The sequence below is a fragment of the Pholcus phalangioides genome, unplaced genomic scaffold (assembly GCF_987345545.1).
Source record: "Pholcus phalangioides strain wild (caught in Gottingen) unplaced genomic scaffold, Ppha-v1.0 ptg000003l_1, whole genome shotgun sequence".
Lineage (NCBI taxonomy): Eukaryota > Metazoa > Arthropoda > Arachnida > Araneae > Pholcidae > Pholcus > Pholcus phalangioides.
In genome coordinates, this window is record NW_028301596.1 from 20,935,450 (window position 1) to 20,960,000 (window position 24,551).

A 24,551-nucleotide genomic window follows, 5' to 3' on the forward strand; every position below is an offset into this window, starting at 1 on the left:
TTTTTTATGCAATCTCTGCTTGTCAATGTGTGAGTTCTGCATCATCCGCCCCTACATTAACAAAAACCATTTCCATACTTGATGCTGTGATTGTAATAAGCCATATGTAGTGAAGCAGTTGCTTCCTGAAACTGTTACAAAATTTTTTTGGAAAAGCAGGCTTTTCTATGGGAGATATGAGTGCACAGGTTGAATTTCCAAATGATATGCAAGACTTACAAAATTGCATGAAAGCTGCTTTTTGTGATCATAGTGTTGAGGGTTACATAAACATAATTTAGACAAACCTGACACGACAAATATAGACACTCTCATAGAAAATTTTGGAGAAAGTCAAAAAGAAGAGGATGAAGTAGAGATGAATGCATTTCAGAAAAAAAATAATGTAGGGTGAAGTTTTATAGATACTGTCAAAACTATGAAAGAACTGCAGTAATTTTGTTATCATTTCTGAAACAAAACTGTTTACTTAAAGCCAGGCAGCAAAGGGTGTGAACTGCATACAACAAACTCAGTTACTGACCAATGGAAAAAATAAAAATTTATTTATTTATAGTACTGTTTTTAATTTTTTACTCTACTCTATTTTTACACTATTCTGCAATGCAAATAGTTAATGTATGTAATGGACTGTATATAGTGTAATGTTAAAATAAATACATTATTTATTAGAAATAATACATATCATATCATATCATATATTGTATCATATCAAGTGTGTGTGTTACAAATATTTAATAATAATAAAGTAAAAAACTTATGTACATTACTCATTTTTTAAGTTATTGACTTGATTTGCAATTAATTTTTTATTTTACTTCAATTAATTAATTTTTTTATTTTACTTCAACTAATTAATTTTTTATTTTACTTCAATTAATTAATTTTTTATTTTACTTCAATCAATTAATTTTCATTTCATTAAAATTTCATATGAGGATCATTACATAATTTTACACATCACAATTGAACTTATCAACTTATTAAGTAGAAACCTGTGTTCAACAGAAAAAAAATCTTGGTCCCTTGCAATTTCGTTGAAAACAGATTTTACTGTATTTAAAATAGAGGAACACACAGATGTCGGAGGATATGATCGAAGTGTTCAAACTTTTCAACGGGATGGATAGGATGAACCACGAGTCATTTATATACCATCAATCAACCGCTTACACAAGGGAGGGGGGGGGGGGGGACACCAATATCCTTTAGTAAGGGACAATTCCAGATTATGGTGTTATATATAGAGTTTTTTTCCAATACATGGAATGGTTAATAAATGGAATAGCTTACCTCCAGGGGTCTTGAATTCTAACACAATTGACATGTTTAAAAAGAACCACCATAATATTTATAATATTGTAATATAATCTATTAATATAAAAGTCAAATACCGTTATAATGAAGTCCAATAGACAAAAGAAATCACTTAGTTCTATTGAAATTTTATTATAAAGGAATTGCAAGTTTCCGCATTGTTCTTACGTAAACTTATGAGGGATTAGAAAAGTGTTTGTTGAAACAAGATTTTCACTATAACGGTATTCATTAAAACAGAATTTGACTGTATAATTTATTATAGTATTAATTATTAGTTATTTCCTTTGTTATATATGCTTATATATATATATATATATTTTTTTAATAATAACGTGATCTTCACGTATTCCCAAGGGATCAGCATGATCCGTCCAGTGAATTTGTTAGTGTTAGTAGACATCCATGTCCGAACCAGGATTCAAACCCAGACCTGCACAGTGAGAAGCTAGTTCCCTAACCACTCGACTGCCAGACATCCATATTTTCTGTGGGCATAATTTTTTCAGCCATCTTGTTGGGCAATTTGCCTGTTGTGGTGGTTTTTGTATTTGTAAATATGAGTGACATCTCAGCATATTTTTGATGGTATGCTGAGAAACAAAAACAAATTCTTAGATCCCGCCTACTGCCAGTATTTGGTAGAACCTTCATGCACTACAGTTATATCGTGCCATTTCATTTGATATTTTATTGAATTAATAAAAAAAATTTAATAGGGGGTAGAGGCATCAACTCTTTGACCCCAACCCCATTTGGTGAATTTCTTGCACTTGAGAAATGAAAAGGGCCTATCTCCTGTCAACTATGTGGTGAGAATCAGATACCACTACTACTACTTAACCGTATATGCACCTCGTACGCATTCCTCTTTAGAATTTCTAATGAATCAGCACATGCCAGAATGTGTGTTCTGAGTGAATGCGTGGCCCTAACATACCTATCTATGTTGTAGAGTTGCACTTGTTCCGTGTTTATGTTGCCACCTGTCTTACATTTTCTGAAGTAAAGATGGAAATGCTTGAATTTTCATGATATGTTAGTATCGTGTTGTAGGTCTGCCTGCTCTCTGCAGAGAGACCGGCTGGCATTCGTGCCTTGAAGCTGGAAAACTGCAGAAAACCAACTACAGTCAACCACTGCGCCATCAATAGGGTTTGAACCTGTATCCTCAGGACCACTCATACAATCAAATGCCACTGTATGCTAGCATAATTAATTTTCTTTAAAGCCATTATTTTATAATACATAGAGCCACTTACAGCTGTGTACTGGGTTGTATACGGAGTGATATTTTTAAATGCCCATTGAATATTTTGATGGTTTGCCAACTGCCTTGAAAATGCACGAGATTGCTGACAGCACAACCTTAGCAAGCCATAGTATGCAGGAAGCATACAACGATTAAACATCACAACTTCTTGCTCATCGTGATCAGCTCTGTAAGACAAAAAAGTTAGGATAGTATATATTCATATAATATGAGTGATGTGTGAAATCTGGACATTTTGCAAACTAGCCAATGTGCGAAGTGGCTGAAGATTTTGCGAAATGCACAGACTTCAGACATTGACAGCAACTATATTCATGAACAAATAAAAAAAATATGCTGAAGTATATAAATCAAGATACAAAAATAAACAAATTTTTAAACCTTCATTTACAAAATAACAGCAATGGATTTTCATCGCTCAGCTCATTAATAAGACTATAGTATAGTCTTGAGATAAATTAATAATTCCTTTATGTAGCAAAGTAGCATTGAATATAGATATCTTGCCTCTTTAAAAGCTTCTTATTTTAGCCAGATATTTCGTAGTGAAACATTTTCCCCCTGTACTCCTTACTTTGCAGTTTCTGAAAATCTAAAGAAAGCCTACTACATTAAAAAAAAAAAAGATGACATTTTACAGTGGTTTTTTCAATTTCTACTGTGCTGCGGAAAGAATTAACCCCTTCTGCACCAAGAAAACTGTGTGGAGAAATAATAAACTATGCGAAACACAAGTTACACATGTACATTTCCTGGTGCAAAAGAGGTTAAAACAACAATTCAACGGATTTGTGCGTGCTATTTTCTGTTACTGAGAGCTTTTTTTAAATATCCACTACAATTATATCAATACTTTTGTTCAATTACACTCTTTTCATAATAGTCACACACACACATTAAGAACAAATTATGAAACAAATTCCTTCATAATTTGATTATGAATATGTATTTGATTCTGAATTCATTAGCAAAGATTTGATTAATATTTGTATGATTCAATCAATATTCATATGATTCCCAGCAACATTTCTTAGTTTGCTCTTTCCTTGTATCTCCTACTCGTTTTAAGTTTTTTGCAAAAAAAAAAACCTGCAGTATGTAGAAACCACTATGATTATTCAAGGTTTTTGGCAGTTTTTTTAAAATTTTTTTTCCCTTTCCTTGAATTTCTTTTCTTCTGAGATCGCGCGACAGGTAAGCTAGTACTTCATAAGATGATTTGATAACAGATGGATTTTTAAAAGCTTTCTTAAATCTGAAAAATAAGTTTCATTTATTATAGAGCAGGGCTGGACAAATCCCAGGTGAAGGTCATTATGACGCCTAAAATTTCCTTTGTGTAGTTACTAAATTGCAGGTTGAGAGCAGCACAAAATGTTTGCAATTTATAGTAGGATATTTGCCAACATGAAAGAGAGTCACTATACCCTGAAAAAGTCAAAAGAAGTATTATTTTGGACCTTTTTCTTCAGGTGAAAATTTTTTTGTGGTGCCTAGATTTTTACACAATTTGTCCAGCCTTGTTATAGAATTTATGTGAATTAAAAAATCTTTTGTCAAACAGATGTTTAATTTGAAAGTAGCCTATATAACTTACATATGCAATTTCTATGAAAAACTAAACAATAAAAACACAAAATAGCAAATAAAAATTTAACTGATTCAAAAGAGTAACATAATTCTTACAGGATATAATTGAAAGCAATGTTCTTCGTCACGTGTGTGTTTTGTATAATTAATTTAACATTTTCTGGACAATCAATGCACACCTGATACCAGAATATCAGCAAACTCTAAAAATAAAATGAAAAAAGAGTGAAGTTAATTTTTTGCAACTTAATTGACAAAACGCTTAATAAATTAATTTGTGGAAACAAAAGCTTATAGAATAATAAGAAGAAAAACTCAACCTGTTTGTTCAAGTGAACAGGGATTGCCGGTTCGGACAACTTTGGTTGAAATAGGTTCCACAAATCAAGAAAATACGGACTGAACTATAATAGAAAATAACATATTCTAAGAACACCATGAAAATGAGTAAGTTAAGATTTAACTAACGTAACACTCTAAAATACAGAAAAATGTGAGCTAAATCTATGGCTTCCTGATAACACGTTCCAAACAAACCTCAGTATTCTAACATCATATGAGGAAAAAAGAAATTATTACAAGCAAACCTCTGTATGCAAAACTTTTAATGCTACCCTGCTAATAAAATCTGTTTTTAAAGGTCCTTATCAACATAATTAGCAGACTGGGCTTACTCATTATTTAGTCATACCACTTACAATGTTATACTTATTCAGTACCTAGGAGTGGCATTATACAGAAATTTGTGACTGCACATACGTTTAAAATTCTCTACATGCATAATACACTGAAGAGCCAAAAAAACTGGTATACCTGCCTAATATCGTGTAGGGCCCCCGCGAGCACGCAGAAGTGTTGCGACATGGCATGGACTCGACTAATGTCTGAAGTAGTGCTGGAGGTAATTGACACCATGAATCCTGCAGGGCTGTCCATAAATCCGTAGGAGTAAGAGGGGGTGGAGATCTCTTCTGAACAGCACATTGCAAGGCATCCCAGATATGTTCAATAATGTTCATGTCTGGGGATTTTGGTGGCCAGCGGAGTGTTCCTGGAGCCACTTTGTATCAATTCTGGACGTGTGGGGTGTCGCATTGTCCTGCTGAAATTGTCCAAGTCCGTCGGAATGCACAATGGACATGAATGGGTGCAGGTGATCAGACAGGATGCTTATGTACCTGTCACCTGTCAGAGTCGTATCTAGACGTATCAGGGGTCCCATATCACACCAACTGCACACGCCCCATACCATCACAGAGCCTCCACCAGCTTGAACAGTCCCCTGTTGACATGTAGGGTCCATGGATTCATGAGGTTGTCTCCATACCTGTACACATCCATCAGCTCGAAGCAATTGGAACCGAGACTCGTCAGACCAGGCAACGTGTTTCCAGTCCTCAACAGTCCAATGTCGGGCCCAGGCGAGGCGTAAAGCTTTGTGTCGTGCAGTCATCAAGGGTACACGAGTGGGCCTTCGGCTCCGAAAGCCCATGTCGATGATGTTTCGTTGAATGGTTCGCACGCTGACACTTGTTGATGGCCCAGCATTGAAATCTGCAGCAATTTGCGGAAGGGTTGCACGTCTGTAATGTTTAATGATTCTCGTCAGTCGTCGTTGGTCCCGTTCTTGTATGATCTTTTTCCGGCCACAGCGATGTCGTCGATTTAATTTTTCACCGGAGTCCCGATATTCACGGTACACTCGTGAAATGGTCGTACGTGAAAATCCAAATTTTATCGGTACCTCGGAGATGCTATGTCCAATCTCTCATGCGCCGACTATAACACCACGTTCAAACTCACTTAAATCTCGATAACCTGCCATTGTAGCAGCAGTAACCGATCTAACAACTATGCCAGACACTTGTTGTGTTATATAGGCATTGCCGACCGCACCGTACTCTGATTGGCTCCATATCTCTTCATTTGCATACGCATGCCTGTACCAGTTTTTTTGGCTCTTCAGTTTAATAAACATTCACATGACATCACAATTTTTACAATGAAGGAGGCATAGTTAAGATGCTAATTTACTGGGAAGAAAGAGTAGAGACTTATATAAGGTAAACAAAACAAGCCAAAATTTGTAACAGAATTTTTACTCACCATCAATTTCTCTGATCGACTAACAAGGCAGTATGTCATAAGAGAAAAATAAGAGGTAAGTTTTGTTGTCCCATGTATAGCTGGATCTGTAAACAAACATTATTTTTCCCTTTTATATATGTAGCTACATGCAAATAACTGAGTAACTGTTAGCAAACATGGTACAGTGAATGCTCGTTATAATTAGAGATAGGACGAACATTCGGTTTGGCCGAATACTTACATACATCAAACTAATTTTAAAAAATTGTGTTAATTGGAATTTTTCATGTAAATTCAAAATTTATTGATTATATTTTATTGTATGATGTGTATCCCTTTCTGTGAAAGAGGTTATGTCAGGGTGGATTTCTAGGATCGTGACAGCATGAAAATGAAAATATAATTCTACTGCAATAAGGTGAAAGTGAGCATGAATTATAAAAGTAATGCACTACTGAAAGATGTATCTAGACAAAATCCAGTGTACCTTGGCTAATGAGCAATGAACGACTCAGCTTATAAATTTTTTGGCTAACAAACATTTTTTAAATGTTTTTCTGCCTGCACTAACAGATTTTACTTGATATGGATGCATCAGCTCTCATAAAACGGCCACATCATGAGCTAAATTTTCATACCAATCAAATGAATCCAACTCACTCAAGCCAGATTAATATTTTTCCATCATGGAATTGCTCCCTATAAATACCAGGGTTGGCAAAAGACCAGTTTTTTTTTTCAGAAAAAACTCAAATCACTGGGTTTTTCCGGAGTTTTTTCAGGTTTGTGATACTGGAGCATGAGGAAAACAAGTTATATATGCTGTAGCGTACATAGATTTATTAATATATTTCCTCTTTAAATAGAGTGTGACAAATCAATAATACCATTAGAAAGTAAAATGTTTGCGAGTAAGTGCAATTTTAAGGTGTAATGTTTGGTGGGTTTTTTCGTGTTGGGCAAAATCGGACCCCAACCCCGATAAATATACCCTTCTCTTTCAGAAAGATTTTGAGCAATTTCATGTAAAACGAATGATTGAGCTAAGAGAAAACACATTTTAAAAAAAAGCCTTAGAATGGAATGGTTTCATTGAATATGGCAGTTCCTAATATCAAATCTAACAGTCTGAAAATTCTAGGATCTTATCTTTTCCATCTGCATGAGTGAAAGAGAAATCAGCTGAATATATCATGTAGCATACAGTCTCACACACTTTTTTTTTCACTATGGCTCATGAACCTGACTGCATAGTGTACATAGTGAGAAATCTAAAAGATATTCAATTTTTCAAATTACTTTAATTTATCCTTTATTCAACTATGAAATTGTTTATCTCAACCTTTGGTCAGTCTCTATTTTTTATAGTGCTTTTTAGTGTTTTATGAAAGTTGCTATGAAATTTTAGGCAGTTCCTAGAATGAATTGAATCATTTTCCATAGAAAGCTATGGATAATCACATTTTGGAGTATGAGGATAATTGTATTATCACTATTAAGCTACAGAAAAAGGCAAAAGAGGTAAAGAACAATTAAAGAAGAAAAACACGAAAATGAGTTGCAAAAATGTTGTGGATTACTAGTGGAGAGTAAATAAATGATTGCCATTTTCTTGATGTAAAATTGTAACAAGTGTTGAAAAAAATTGATACTTTAAAATCAATCATTATATATCATCGTTAAATTTGATTTTCAATATCATGGAAATAAAAATCTTTCACAATTACCAGTTTTTTAATATTCAAATGAATTAAAATTTAATTTCAATCATTTAAAATTTATTATAATTGTATTTTCAATTAAAAATATCAATTTATTTATAATTTTGGTGATTTTTAAGAAAATTGATATTCAACCATCCAATGGTATGAACCATGGACCAAAACATTAACCGAACATTTAGTATTCGGCCAAATCACAATTCATCCCATCTCTAGTTATAATGACCCCACATTACAGTAACCATTAGGGTAAGTCCCAAATGTTTTCATATTTGAAAAATTTTAATGTTTTCCTCTTGATATAACAACCAAAACTGATATAACATCCATTTTCAATGAAGCAATGAAGCATGCAGGCCTGCCAAACTTCAGAAAGTAAAAATCTTGTAATTTCCTGACAAAAATTCTACAATCTACTTAAAAATCCAGCAAACGCACTTTTGTGTGCCAAATTTTTTAATGGCCATAATTAAGAACCACATGAGGTATTTTTTGTTATCATTTGCTGTCAGACTATTTATTCTAAAGCAATATTCATTTTTTTTTAAGATATCTTCCTTGAATTTTTATATTTATTGGACATTTATGTTATTAATTTATGGTTATAAGTTCAACATTTCTTTTCATGAAATCCTTTTAATTAACCAAGATTAATACAAGATCTCCCCCCACCCCCGTTTCCCTCTCATCTGTAATTTTTAACAATAAATTAGGAATTTTGTCCGTGACTGACTGAATGTTTAGTATTTTTCGGTTTATCGTGATTTTACACAATTTTAGCTATGAAATATGACCGGCATAGTAATATCCATTGAATTATCTAACAGTTGTCTTGTGATCAAACAAAAATTTAAAAACTTCCAATGTGAACAGGCCACTACGTTCATTTACTTTTATAGATTTTTGTGGCTTTTACCACCATTCATACAAGGTACAGAGTTGCAAGTTCAGATGATGCGATGTCGCAAGAGCTTTTCATATGAATGGGGGTGGGAATCGCTTCCTAAAGAAAAAGAAAAAAACAGTAACAAAGAAAACAGCAAACTCAATGTGTGTGTGTTTCTTTTATTAATTTTTTTAAAGTTTTTATTCTTTTCATGTTGACAATAATTGAAACCTGCAATATGAATTCATAATCCTGAAGTAATCCATAAACGTTGTGAAATCCGCCACTGCTGGGCTAAATCCGGAAAGCTGGCAGGTTTGCAATGGGGGCCATCTTATACAGAGAGTTGGCTGCATTAATAAATAATAAACAGTCTCACAGCTGTCATTTAATGATTTCAATTTTTAACAGACGAGGTGAAACTTGAATTTAGTTTCAGACAATTTCAGTGGAAAAATACTCAGGGGCAGAAAGAGCGATTGGCATCATCATCATCATGCTCCTCCTAGCAATCATTATCATGCCTCCAACCGACAGACTTTCAAGTCTATTTCCGCCTATGATTATACAGCTAATTAATGATGTGAATTTCATATAAATTTACATATAAATATTGCAATAATGAACAACATTTGCACACTTACCAACATAGAGTTTGGCTCTCTTTAACAGTCTCAAAAGTAGAGTGTAAACCTAGTTGAAACAATACTTGAATTACTTATTTTTAAAAAATAAAAATTCATAATTGTGATGTTAGAAAGCTAAATAAAAAAATGTCTAAAAATGATTGAGAAAAACTAACTAACCTGATGCATCACTAATACAGCCTCAGAGCTCATCTAAATATAAAGTATAAAATTCAATTATGGTTCAATAATACAATAAAATAGACTCCCTAAGCACAAAAAAGAATAAAAATCCAAAAGCTATATTTTAGAATTATTCATATTAAATTAACAACTTAATAAATTTTGTTAAAATTTAAAAGGCATTACAGTAGGACCACCATATTCGCATGTAACAGCACCTTTCCCTCAAATAATAAAGTATTAATTGAAATTACAGTTCCTAAAAAAACTCCAATGATGAAAAGGAACTTACAGAAATTTCTTTTTGGGATATCAACATACTCCTAGCAGTCCTATATGCTTGACGAAAGTGGTTGCTGGGCACCAAGGATACCAGGAGCAGGGCGACAACTGGGCGAATTAAGAAAAATGATCAATTTTAGCTTTTATAAAAGATTTTAACACCACTAATATTTTTCTTCAAGATTCTATTCTGTGTAATTTTATAGTGTTAAATAAAATATGTGCAAAAAAGATTATGCAATGCAACATTACCATTTCTCACTCTCTGGATGTTATGAGCAATGAGAAAACGCTCAACCCAATTTTCCATAGTCTGTAAGACCCACGAATGAGCAATCTTATTTCTAGGCACTTGAAGCGTCAACCACTCAAGACACTGTTGTGGACAATATTCAGCAGCCTGAAAGACAAAAATTAACAGAAATATGTTTAAAATAAATAGGAAATGTAATGCAATGGGGGTTGATTATTAAAATTAAACACTATACTGCGTGTGTGAACGCAAGTTTTCTAGAGAGCATGGAAGAAGCAATGGGAAGAAAAAATAAAAATTGATTGAAAATGATTTCATACAAATTTAATTTAATGCAGCTTTTCTATAATATCTCTAGTCAATTTTTTTCTAAAAGAAAAGCAAGTTTTATGCATATGTAATAATGATTACAATTAGCAATAACCAACCTTACCTCCCATATTCTTTGTAAAACAAGGTTGGTAAACTGAGGATGACCAGGTGGACCCCCAATGAATTCAACCAACATAGACAACAACTTGAAAAATGGGCCACTAGTCTGTAATAACACATACAGCAATCAAATACATATGTATAGTTTCAAATAACACAGGTGGTTTTTAAAATGTTAAAAAAAAACCATTTTCACAACTTACAAGGAAAGGGTCCAAAGGTGTCACCCTCAAAAAATTATGAAAAAATTTAAGTATATTCATTTCACTCAGAAACAAATAAAAACAAAAAATTAGTGACGGAATGAAAAATTAGTAAAGCCAAAAAAAATTATTAAAAATGGTAACAGTTGGCCATTCGTCGTCTCTTGTGCTTTTCTTAGTGATATCTATAAAAAACTTTTTTTCCCTTTTCTTTCTCCAGTTTTTTTCCTTACAAAAACTCTGTATTTCTCTTTTTTTCTTTCTTTTTCTGTCTGTGCTGTAACAAAGTTACAGATAAATATCACAAACATATATATATTTATTTATTTGAATGACATCGTTACAAAACTTTAGGGTTGCTGGATTTTGAATCTCACTCTTGACCTCTATTGGAGGGCTCCCACTAAAAAAATTAGAAGAGGTAGGATGGGGGTACCGCACTTAGACAACATAATCATAGCATTACAAAAGGGAATTTTTTTTTTTTTCATAGCACACTATTTCAGTATCCTGTAAGACTGACACAAGCCAAAGCAAAATGACAGAAATGACTTGGTAATAAAAACAATTTTTGGCCAAAATAGGGTATTAGAAACCACAGATAATTCTTTCTGTCCTTCGCACAATATATATTACATTCTTTTTTTGGAGTCTTCCACAGTCCAGTCTGTCAACTCTTTTCAATAATGCACACAGCCAATAATGAAGACATGCACGTTTTTTAAGAATGATGCTCCTTCGAGACCACTTTCAAAAACACAGTGTAAAATGTGTAAATTACAAGATCCGATGTAAATAAGTCAAGGTGGACCAGATGGTTTTACTGTGTTGCCCTTCCTTTTTTTAAAAGGATTAGTTTCAATTTTAGCACTCAACGCCAGTGTAATCGTTTTTGACAAATGAAACACTTTCATTTCTAGCTCTTTGCTGAGCATGGTAAATATTGTTTATGTCTCTGCATGCCCTAAAAATACAAAAGACAAGTGAATGTTTTTGGGTATCATCAGAATCACAAAATGTAGAATAGGCCCATGCATCCAACTGCTTTGTTATGTAAACTATTGTCACCTATACACAAAATTTGCACCATAATTTTGAATGATGAATGTTACTGCTCAAGACCATGAAGTAGTAAGTACAAAATTATTTTTTTCAACCAGGTAGAGAAGTTTTTGATCACTACTATATTCGTTGAACCCTCAAACAGAGCAAATGAAAAATTAATTTAATTACAATCTATTACATTTGTATTATTTGGCATCATATAGATGATTATCTCCTCAATTAAAATCAATTATATGAATTTTTTTGATAGGTTTTGGTGGAACAGTAGGAAAAAACCAAGAAAGTAGGACATTTTACCAAAAAGTAGGAAAAGTAAGACAAGTGGGAGCCCTGCTATTGGTGTTCAATATATATATAATTTTTTTTGAGTGATCCATAATAATTCTGCTCGATATTTTTATATTTTTGTGAATATTTAAATGAGTAGAATTAGCGGCAATTTTTTCAAAATTTTTTGAGAATGACACCTTTGGACCCTTTTCTGGTTTCATGCAAATTGTTAAACATACAAATGAAAATCTGTTGTGTTATAAATTATGAGTTATTAACATGATGTTGCAGATTTAAATAGTTGTAGCAGTGAAAACTCACTCTATAATGATATTTGATAAATCTCTCTAGAACAATATTTTTTCCACATCTTGTTTGAAAATGGCTGTAGTCTAATGTTAAACTACTGCCTCTCAATATAACGATAATCCCTTTACAACAATATTTTTTTCTTGATATCCGAGTATCGTTATATTTAGATATTTCACTGCACACTGACAGAACAGAGAAGATATTGTTTTATAGATTTTACAGAAATACTAGATTAAAATGCTACACGGCATTAGTTCCAAAAACTAATTTTTAAAAGAGAGCAAACAAACTGTCCAAGACTAAAGGCCTTTTCTGCGTTAATTTTGAAACTTTAGCTATGGATATCTTCTACCGGGTGCCACAAAATGATGCCCTTTCAACATATAACATGCAAAAGTGGGAAGAACATGCAAAGTACTGAAGTGGGAAATTTTGAAAAGTAAATTTTATGAAAAATAGACTTGTGCCCTTTTTGCATAAAGGGATTCAAATATTATCATGTGATTGAATTAATATAAGCACACAAATTGAAGAAAAATGAAATGTGCTTAAGATACATTCAAGCTTAATATGAGCATGCCAACCAGTACTGCACACACAAATTGCAGTTTTATAATATACATTGTAGAAGATTTATGCTGAAATTTGAAGAAAAAAGTTTTCTGAAACTTACTTCCTGCTGCTTGGTAATGGCAGTGAAAATCATATTGATAACCTATAATAAATAAGTTATTTTATGTAAAACGTAGCAAAATTTTCTCTTTACATTAAGAAATATTTATTAAAAATAAAAACTGATATGATATATCGAAGACAAAACTATATATAAAGATGGTAAATACCGTGACAGATAACTGTTCATTCCAACGACATAAGCTAAAAATTAAGTTACAGGTCTGACGAAGATTGATCCCATCTCTGATTTGTTGATACAGGAAAGGAAAACCCTAGAATAAAAAATTATAAGCATTTATAAACACTCAACTAAATTTACATACTTATGATAACAATCACACACAGATTTTATATGAAATACTTAAACTAAATTTTTAAAATCATTTTAGGGTCTTACTTCAACTAGCTTATTATTTTTCAGGTAACAATAAAAGTTTGAAATGATGCCATCACAGAACAATTTGTGGAAATTATTGTTGAAAAAAACAGTATTAATGTTATTTATATTTTAGCATAAATTTGTAAAATTACCTTTCCACCAGCAACTGCGCTGAAATCATTATGTGAAAGATGTAGTTTGCTTTCATCTCTTGATTTTTCAACCAGAAGAGCAATTAGAGTTATCATTTTTTCCAAAGACGCTGGCTTGTACTTATCAATGGCTGCAACTGTTTCTTCATCCTCATCTTCTTCTTCATCGGAAACTACCTCTACCTAGAAAGAGATAAACCACCTCAGAAAATTCTTTTTGTATGAACAGTTCCTGAAGACAAATATTTTCTTAAAAAATTATAAGCTCTATATTTTTTGTCTTCTTATATCAAGGATTACATTATTTTTCTTCAATAATGTTTAATAGTCTGAAGAAAAAAAATGAAATTATCCTCATTTATACTTATTGGTGAGCTTTAGATCACCAACATGGGTTACTATCAGATTAATTAAAATGCAATGACACTTCCACATAATGTCATCTATGACAATATTTTCATATGTGACATCACTCTTTTGTCTTGAGAAATTCCCCATGGAGATAATGTGATTAAATTTTATTCCATCTCTAACATTAAATTTCTTATAACAAAATTAAAATTTATGGAAAAAAACATTCTTCATGGGGGAAAAAAATGGGGTCATCAATATTCTGAAATTAATTAATTTTCTTAATTAATTTCTGAAATTAATTAATATTAATTTCAGCTTTTAAGTTTTCAATTATATCGATGACCCAGTTCAAAAAAAGCAACTCAAAAAATTTCATTTTTTAATCATACATGCTATAAGAATGGTGGAAAATGCCTCTACATATTGCAAAACAGTAGCATCTCATAATTCTGCTTATACATTCCCTACTGTAATTATATTTGAGTTGATTCTGATTCAGTTCCATACAAAGTGAATCTTTAAAATGCAGATATTTCAAAACATAGAATTTTGAGTTGTTTTTCTTTAACTGTGCCGCCAATATGGTTTGAGAATAGTCCTTTGCAACACAAATATAAAATTCGACAAATCATATAAATGGGGAACCTCATTCCTATCAAAATCAATTGATATACAAATGTTACATTACATGATTTAAAAAAAATTTCACTCACATAATCTGAGGCTTTCTGTCCTAAATAGAAGTTTACAATTGTTGATATGCCTTCAACAGATAGTAAAAACTGACATTCTTCTTCCCCCATTCGTGCAAATTCCAGTAAGAAAGCAAAATATTCTGTGAGATGTTTCAAATGTTGTTTTGCCCCATGTTCAATCTATGGGAGAAAAAAAAGATTTGAATGTGCAACTGGACAAAGACAATGTGGACAAAAATATATATATAAATGTATAACATTCCACAATTAAAATTCAAAAACAGGAAAAAAAAGAAATAGTCGAATCCTGTTATAGCACCCCTTCCATATAGCATCATCAACCCCCGCTTAGCAGCACAAATTTTCAGTGAACAAATATATAGGATCACAATGTAAAAAACCTGTTTTAGCACCAACTCATTAAAACATCAACCATTTTTTGGATCCAATACAAAGTCCATGTGCCATTTTCCGAGAATTTCCACAACACATTTCTTCTTTCATCACACATTTTGCTTTTTCTTGCAAAGAAGTTGAAGATTTATACTTTTCATTCCATTGCTATTGATATATTATTGTTGATAAACACATTTATTGATAAAGGAAAGTGTAGAAAGCACACTGCACAAGTTTGCTCAATGTTGAAAAGATAAGTTTTTCAATAGTGCATGTTTTTTTACTCACTAGTCATTACATTTTGAGTAGTCATTAACAAGGCTGCAACTAGATGGTTGATCAGCCAGAGCGAGCATGCATTTTGGCATGCTCTTGTAATGTTGAAGGAGAAGGTAAAGGATGAAATTTGCACCCCTTTTGGTTCGGCGCATCAGACCCACCTGCTCCTCCTTAGTTGCAGACCTAGTAATTAAGAAATCTTTTCCCTTGATTTGCTTGATTCAGTCATGTTAAAAAGAATTGTTCTTTCAATATCTGAGAAACAGAAAATTTTTATTAAAAAGCCAAAACAGACTAAAAAAAGCTGCCACCATTATTTCCCCTTCGTTTATTTTGTTTTTGGACTTATGAAATGTGCCACACACTAAATTTATGCAGAATTACAATTATTTCTGCATTCAATTATGCATGTTTCTGTCAAGTTTTATATGCAGAAATACTCACACAAGTAAGTTTACAGCTTTACAAATTTTTCAACTTAAAATTGAATACATCTAAAATAGGTTACTTTATTAAAGGAGTAACATTAATAAGACATTAAAAAACCGTAGATCGTAATAAACGTGCAGATTTATGTAATAGTGCTTCTCTGAAACAATGATCCAATATAACGCCAAACTCATTATAACAAAAAAATTCTTTTGGGACAGATTATGGCATTAAATTGGGGTTCAACTGTATATATATTTATTACTTTACAAAAGGAAAAAAATAGTGTCAGAAAAAATTTGATACTGTTTTATCATCACAAATGGGGAAAAAAATAAACTATAGACCGTTCATGGTCAAGTTTGCAGTGAAGGGAAAGGTATGAAGGAGCTGCATCACTCGTTTCTATGGCAATAAAAGCCTTGTAACCTACCTCTTAACAAATGAATCAATGAACAGCTTCAGTAACATATGGCCTATTCTTGCCAAGCTCACAGAGTAAAATTATTCTTTGTACGCAAAGCAATGCATGTAAAAAATTGCATAATAATTTTAGTTCTAACTATGATAACGAGAAAAAAAAACCCTGTCGATACTTTAAGAAATTTAAGCATGGTTTTTGAAATCAAAAACAATTTTTCCCCAGGGAAATGAACAAACCAGAAATTGAAGTACATTAAAAACGATTCCAAAATAGAAAAAAAAGGAAAGAAAAAAGATTATCTTATGGTTAGCATGGATTTCCTTTTCATCAACTTCAAATAGAAGTGCACTAAAAGTGCAAAATATTTTTCAATATTGTCTTCCTTCCTTTGGCTGAATCATGTGTAGTCATTTCAAATATATATGGTAAATACATTTATAATCTGCATACAATACTTTTACAACATGAGAGAAGCCATGCTTGCTGTATTGTGGCTACTGGCATTTATGGAGAGCAGCTAAAGCAAAACTGTTCATTTGGAAAATTTTCACGATAGTGATTTGAGACTAACATTAAAGGATTTATAATATGCAACAGCTTTTTTCAATATGAGCTGAACATAACAAGGCCGCAATCTGCTCTGTTTGACCTCATTTTTGTTTATAGTTTACAGTTTCAGGGAGACCTTAAACAATAAAGAAAAAATCATCCATTAAACAAGCCCACAGCACACACTCTTTCCTCCCCCCCCCCCCACTTAGAATCTTCCAACAATGAAATTTGCCCCTTAGCATGCAGCAATATCATTCGAAACAGCTGGCTGTACTGCGTATTCCTGACAACAGGGGAATCAGAAGTGTTTTAAACCAGTTGGTGCTTGGCTTGAGTTTTGTCCAGAAGATTGTGAATGTGAGGGGGGGGGGGGCTCTGATTTGTGTCATGAAATACAGTAGGCACTCGCACCCATGACACTTCCACTTTGATGCCACTGGCCAAAAGCACATATCTCATTCCACCAAAGTTCAATAAAATGATATTTTTAACACATGTAGCTATAATATATAAGTACCAACTTTGAAATGCCTCCTATTATATATGATAAAATACCAAAAGTGTTTAAACTATTTTCCGATGCATGCTTAAACCAAAATAATATTTCATTTGTGGAAAAAAGTGTTGAATAAATTTGCAGATTTTTTTAAGTTAACCATAGAGTAATAACATTAAATATTCCAATATAGTTTCACAGGAAAAAATTTCCCATGTGCACTTTTGAAACATGCTATGGAACACATAATTTTAGATTTAATGCTGTTTGGTCACTGGAAACGACAACAAATCATGTGTATGCGCACAACAATCATAAATAGTGTTCAACAAATTAACAAAATTGAAAAAATTATGATAAAATGCAAATCAACACGCAACACTGATTTTGGAGATTCAATTTTCAAGAATGTAGAGCCAAATCTGGATGCAATTGCTGTGGATCATTAATGATGGTAAACAATATCTTTTTTTCTAATTTATTGGTTTTATATTTTTAAATTTAACCTATTAGTTTTAAATGTTATGTTTTTCAGAATTGTTTCAAAAATATAAATAACACTGGAAACTTCTGCAGATACAGTCGAATCCCATTTTAATGAATACAGTTATAGCAAAAATCTCATTTTAATGAACACTTTTCTAATCCCCCAGATAAGTTTATATAAGAAACCTGGAACTCTCGACTCCTGGAGTTTGTTATAACAGGATTTGTGTACACTTCTCATAATCCTACTCCAATATGCGGTAACTACATTCTGTGGCGCAATGATAGATTCTTTACCCTTCCCTTCACTGCAAACTTAATCATGAACAAACTATAAGTCATGTTATGTGAATGGCCAAGTCAAAATCAATGACTTACCAAAGTTAACAACTTGCGAACAAATCTAGTGACACATGAATATTGTCCAATATGGCATACATCAGCATCTGCAGAATCCTCACTAAAAGTAAATTTTTTCATACAATAAAATTTAATAAGACAATTTAATAAATCAATACGGCATTAAGAACAAAAAAATTAAAATAATGCAATAACTGGACCTAAAATTTAACATGCATCATACTCAATTTTTCCTTCAGAATATTAATAGCAAATTTGAATTGGTAGTTATTAACTTTAAAAGTTGAATTGTCATCTTTGACACTTCAATAATCAGGTAGTAAACAGTTAACTATTTTACCTAAAAGTAATGTATGGATAAACAAGCACCTACATAGTTGTTTTTTAACTGCAAAAATAAAATTGAAACCATTGAAAAAAAACTGAGTAAATGACACTCACCTGTCAGGAGGAGGCTGTAAATAAAAGGCTGAATGCACAGTTTTCAGTTGGCTTATTACATGTATACATAGCCTTTGAAACAGCTGGGGGAAAGAAAAAAACCATATATTTGGATTTAAAAATAAAGCAAAAATACAAAAAAAAAGAAAAGAAAATGAATACCAGTCGAAGCTCATTATAACGACACCCCATGTTATAGCCACCATTCCATTACAACAACCGGTAGTATAAGTTCCAAATGTTTTCATAGAACCACTATCATATATGTTTTACTTTTGATATAACAACCATTTTTGATGGGATGAAGGGGGGTCATTATATCAAGTGTGGACTGTATTATGTTTTAGATCAAATGTTACTACTGTCTCACAACCTGTCGAACAACTTGATTAGGACATCTGATAAGTATCTGAACAGGCCATCTACTGCTCTCTGCCATATGCTCAAGAAACCACTGAAATAGAAATATACAAAAGTCAGTTATTCTTGATATAAAATGAACTTCTGTGACCAATAGAGAAATAAAGAAACAAATATTTTAAAAGAGCTCCAGTTTTTTTTAGAATTATTTGCATTCATGCATATAGAGTATATATTCAGCAACCCTTTAAGTGGCACAGCAAAAATCACTGAACTCCCTTCAAAATAATTTCAAATCTCTTTAGTAGGCTTTGCTCTAATTTTCAACAGGTACACAGTAAGTGGCGGTATAGGGAAAAATGTTCCATTGAGAAATCAACTTTATAATATATCTCAGTTTTTCAATGCTAGAATAATAAATTTTAAAGAGGCGAGATATCTAGTCAAAGCCACTCAATGTTTGAAGACAGTTATATTAAAAAAGAGATTTTGGCTATACATGCCAGTTTTAATCTGTATTGAAATATATATACCATATAAGGATCAAGTGCAAGTCAGATGATCAAAATGTACATTTAAAAACTTGTAATTGGAAGCTCATAAAAAGTGATGCCACACACAAGCTGAGCTGCTTATATATCACATTTAATACTCAGCATTGATAAACAAAGGTAGTCACTTACTTCACATGCATGCTGACTAGTATTGAATTGCTTTGTCAACAGTTCAGTCCATTGTGCTATAGTAGGCTAATAAGGAAACGAAAAATTATCAGTCGAAATATAACTGCATAAACAAACCATTCAGTTGAGGTTTTTAATTTTTTACAGTGTTTTCACCAATTTTCTTAGGAAACTGAATCAATTGTTAGTAATAAGGCAATGTTTATCAGCACATCAGGAAAAGAGCTAAGTGCTTGTGTATGTTTAGTACAATGCTAAAGCAGCAATATAAAATTAAAAAACCTCTTAAGCCCTTGGGCATGAGCGACAAAGAGTGGTTAAATAATAAAGAGAAACACCTATATAATGATACTCAAGGAACTGGAGAAATGTATCGTTATCGTTATAGATGGAATATATTAACACTATAAGGAGTGCATCAGAACCACAGTTATATTGCTATATTGGTTATTCCCAAAAAAGTGTACAAACCATTTCCAAGACTTTATAATATTTTTTACAAAATTTCACAGTGCTCTGGTAGTAATTTTAATTTTTTTTCCCTAGTTCATTTAATTCTGTCTTATGATACTTCTTAGTTTATGTCAGATACATAATTTTTTAAAAAAAATCATTGTTTGTAGCCAAACCTCAAAATCTGGCTGTCCCAGCTTCAAAAAAGTGTTAAATAAAGAGGCTTGGTACAAATCTCCTGGATTTTTTACAAAAAACTTTCAGCAAAAAAAAATTCTTATAAAAAACCTTTTTTGTTTGTGTCCCTAAATATTTCCATTTTAAAATGTCCACTCTGTTACAGTGTCATTTGGGAAATATATTTTTATATCAGATTAAATCTGATAACACTTTTGAGCTCATTGAAAAGTTCACTTTCAATGCTTAATCAACTTTTTTTGATATGACTTGAACAATAACTTAAGATTCATGTTATGTCTTTAGTGCCAGATTTTTTCCTGTCAAATGCCCACTCTGTTACATCATTATCACACAAAACATTTTTGATCTATATCAACATCGAGTGATAGTACATGGAGATATGCTTCAAAATATAATAGAAGTTTTCATCAGTTATTTAAATTTTAATGGCAAAAAAATTTAGGCTAATTTATCCGCTCTATCACATCTTCCAAAAACTCAAGCAACAAAACAGAATGGAAACTATGATTTAAAGCATAGTTTCCCAACCTTTTTTGGCCCACGCCCCTTCTTCAGAAATTTTTTTTTCACCCCCCCCCCCAACGCAATCTATATATCTATATATATAACCCATAGAATCCTATGTTATACTCGCAGCTTACACCGCCCTGTGGGGCAATGGATTTCACGTTGGGAATCACTGATTTAAAGTAAAGTTTTCTTAGTTAAGAGGCTTTGAAGTTTAAGTTACATTTAAAAAAGGTAATCTATTCAATAATTTAAATCCTTTACCACATTGTCCATCATGTTATTTTTTCAGTTAAATACTAAAGTTAAGTAGTCATCCAGATCTTCAAAATCACTGCAGGGCCAGATCTAGGAAGATGTGTCACAAGGGGCATTTTAAAATGAGCAAAGGTCATTATATGACAATACATTCTGTATTTTATAGGACAGAACTATTATTTTTATTTCCAGGCTCTACCCTCCCCCTCCCAAGTCCACTCTGGATCACTAATGTGAGAGGCATAAACACGAGATTTATACCAACATCAAATTACTATTCAATTTCAACAAAAAAATTTTGAAGTGAAAGAAAAATCACCCTGATGATATAATATACAGTTGAGCAAGCCCAGTGTCTACCTTGACCAGATTTTAAAAATTTTACCAGAACCTAAATTCAAACTGTGGGGGGTGCAAAGAGGGCTTTTTGGATTTCCTCATGGACGTTTTTCAAAGGTTATAGAGAAGTCTCTGGGTTACTTATCACATTTTGTATGTAATTTTTGAGAAAACAAAGGTATTTGCATAGCCTATTTAGAATATTTGAGATATATTTCTTTCACTTAAACATTTCTGTGTTACATTCTGTTACAGGAAGCATTTTTGCAGTTCACAGGCAAAAACATTTAAGACTTCAAATTAAGATGTTAAATTATAAATTACCAAACCATTGTCTATCACAAATAAAAAGTTTTGATTTGAAGTAGCTAAATATATGTAAAAAATAAACTTTTCTATGTGTTATTTCAAAAAAATCATGAAAATTTTTTAATTGCCTTTTTCTTAATATATGTGTGAGAAATGAGCTGATTTCATTATTTTAATAGATAAAATCAGCAGAAATAAAATTTATTTTTTTTACAGTGAATTTGACATAACAGAGTGAACAAAATATAACTTTTAGTCATAAAATCCAAAAAATAAAATGTTACAATATAAATGTGAAAAATATTTATAAAATATTAAACATTTAAGTCATTGGCTATAATTTGAGATCAATTTTATTTTGAAAATTCAACTTTGAATTTTTCATTTCAAAAATGTGGAACATACACAATTATCATTATACAGGATTTTCAGTGTACAGGGATGACAATGTGATAACATAGAAATGCATTGTCACAGCCTTGGCCAAATGTATTGGGTACCTTCATGATTTCTCTTGATCTTGAAAATAATAATAAAAGTTGCCATTTACTTTTCAAGAATTGATTTGTTTCTTGCCGTTTTTTAGATTGCTATAGCAGTGGTGCATCTTATTCAGTAAAAAAAAAAAGAAGAATCTATCCAAAATGTGTTGCATTGATAACTAAACACAGTAGAGACGGGATAATGATTTGGGCCAGTGTGTGTAAAATGTTTGTTTTAAAGGGTTACGTGAATTCTGGCAAACACATCAATGTCATGAGAAAGCAATGAGCAATTAGAATATACACATGTACATACTTTTTCTTTAGCATGAATAAGAATTTCAAGAACAAATGAAGCTCCAAGCTTAGCAGAAAGAAGAGTGATTTCTTTCTGGTCCTTGAGAGTATGTGGTATAAAGCTACATATTTGCCAAATGAAACTGAAAAAATAAAAATAAAAAGAGTTGGAGGATTTTCGAAAATTAAATATGAATCAATTAATATTAGTGTAATATCTAAAAAAATTTCTAACGCTTCTTACTTGAAATACGTATGCTCAAAGAGACTTTTATCACGAATGAACTGCATGTTATCTTGCCATATCCACTGAAAAAGAAAAATACCTTTAAAAAAATTCACCAAATCTTGGAAATATCTGTACAGTTGCATTACGATTCAAAAATAGTAACATCAGCCCAAAAAAAAAAAAAAAAAAAAAAAAAACCAATCTAAAACATCAGATCAAATATAGAATGCGTGATAGTTTACTGGGGTGGTTCCGCAAACACACAATTCAAGACATAATGTAAATAGAAACATATCTAAATGATCACGATAAATATGCTCAGATTAAATTTTAAGAATTTTTGATAAATATTTATTTTATGAAAAAACCAAACAAAGAAATATATTTTTTCAAACTTGTGCACAAACCTCTGCCAATTCATCAGAAAGTTCTATCGGTGGTATGAGATCCTTAGCTGTCTCTTCCAAGTCCTCATTTGTATGTGGGAAATCTTCCTTCAGATTTATTCTCTCATAAAAGAGCATGTATGCACTGTTTGTCTGAAATATGAATTCAGTGATAGAAATTATGTGATACATATTTTAAGCATTATATACTAAAATACAGCAAAGACTCCATACACCAATTTCCAAGAGAAAATTATTGTTTTTAGACACCAATATCGAGTGAATCAAATTAGATGTCCCATATTTTAAAGAAACTTTTCAGTATCCCAAAAAAAAAATTACTCTTAATACCATGGCATGTCACTAGTGGCCATTCCTGTTACAGAGAATGGCAGGGAAGAACATTATAAGAAAGTTTCACTATATATTTTTATATAATTAATATAATTTTTTTTCTCTCCATCTTTTTGATGTGTTTTTGAAGTGTTCTGGACAACTGCCATGAAGCTGTGCTGGAAGAGATCTCGGCAACAGAAAAAGTCCAGTGGCAAAGCTTTGGCATCCATTCATTCATCCACCACAAAGTATGGAAAACTAGAGAATCAAACGCATTTAGCGATATGGAAGATGACTAACCTTTTCAAAAGAAAAATCCATGAACTTGTCTGTCACTGAATCATAAGTTTTACTCTGCACAATAAGAAAAAAAAAACAATTAAATTAAGGGCTCAATCACTAATTTCATATGCAGTTGAGCCCACACATAATGAAATAGAATGAAATGCAGTTGTAACAAATATCCTCACCTCCCATTGTACCTGTAATAACAAAAAAATATTAAAATCACTTATTGTGTCAAATTGATGAATGGGCAAAATTTTTTTATGAATATGTAGCTTATGATCTCTGAAATCAAGATTATAAGAAAAGCAACGTTTGGAAAGAAATATCGCTCCAGCCAACATCAGGGGGTTGTTCAGACCATTCTCAGAATCCTTAGAAGATAGATATTAGTGTATTACCACACACATACACAGCATCTCTTACTTAGGATTCAACAATTGTTTACTCACACCCAGCTATTAGCCTACTATGATTTTTTATAAGATGTGGAAAATAAAAATTCATATGCTCACATGCAATATATTGACCTGCAAAAAAAATTATTACTTTTTCTTCAAATTGAAAACACCCTATAATAGAGCTCACCGTCATTTCTCCTCCAAAACATTCTGCAGCTATGTGAGCAGGATCAAAAGGTTTAACTTCAGCATCATTGAAAAAAAACCTGAAGATATGAAAATAAGAAATTTGATTCATGCATCTTTTTCTTTTGAAAAATTAATACTAACTCGAAAATCATGATAATCAAAAAAATTAACATTTTCATGACAATTCAAAAATAAAAGCTACTGCACCGCAAAACTA

The 24,551-nt window shown here is 31.9% G+C and overlaps 1 protein-coding gene across 1 annotated transcript in view; it reads right to left on the reverse strand.

The window, feature by feature from the left end:
* puf (ubiquitinyl hydrolase 1 puf) overlaps positions 1-24,551 on the reverse strand; it is a 101,119-nt gene that overhangs the window by 20,091 nt on the left and 56,477 nt on the right. The window contains exons 44-65 of the mRNA XM_089246064.1: positions 24,333-24,411; positions 23,760-23,813; positions 23,145-23,276; positions 22,753-22,817; positions 22,528-22,651; positions 19,663-19,728; positions 18,993-19,073; positions 18,620-18,702; positions 18,197-18,278; positions 14,775-14,936; positions 13,708-13,890; positions 13,344-13,448; positions 13,175-13,216; positions 10,653-10,757; positions 10,219-10,366; positions 9,977-10,074; positions 9,682-9,714; positions 9,520-9,568; positions 6,287-6,372; positions 4,501-4,584; positions 4,277-4,383; positions 2,580-2,757 (exon numbers count right to left, since the gene is read on the reverse strand). Coding sequence (XP_089102190.1) covers positions 2,580-2,757; positions 4,277-4,383; positions 4,501-4,584; positions 6,287-6,372; positions 9,520-9,568; positions 9,682-9,714; positions 9,977-10,074; positions 10,219-10,366; positions 10,653-10,757; positions 13,175-13,216; positions 13,344-13,448; positions 13,708-13,890; positions 14,775-14,936; positions 18,197-18,278; positions 18,620-18,702; positions 18,993-19,073; positions 19,663-19,728; positions 22,528-22,651; positions 22,753-22,817; positions 23,145-23,276; positions 23,760-23,813; positions 24,333-24,411 — 2,146 coding nt within the window. The remainder of the gene's footprint in view (positions 1-2,579; positions 2,758-4,276; positions 4,384-4,500; positions 4,585-6,286; positions 6,373-9,519; positions 9,569-9,681; positions 9,715-9,976; positions 10,075-10,218; positions 10,367-10,652; positions 10,758-13,174; positions 13,217-13,343; positions 13,449-13,707; positions 13,891-14,774; positions 14,937-18,196; positions 18,279-18,619; positions 18,703-18,992; positions 19,074-19,662; positions 19,729-22,527; positions 22,652-22,752; positions 22,818-23,144; positions 23,277-23,759; positions 23,814-24,332; positions 24,412-24,551) is intronic.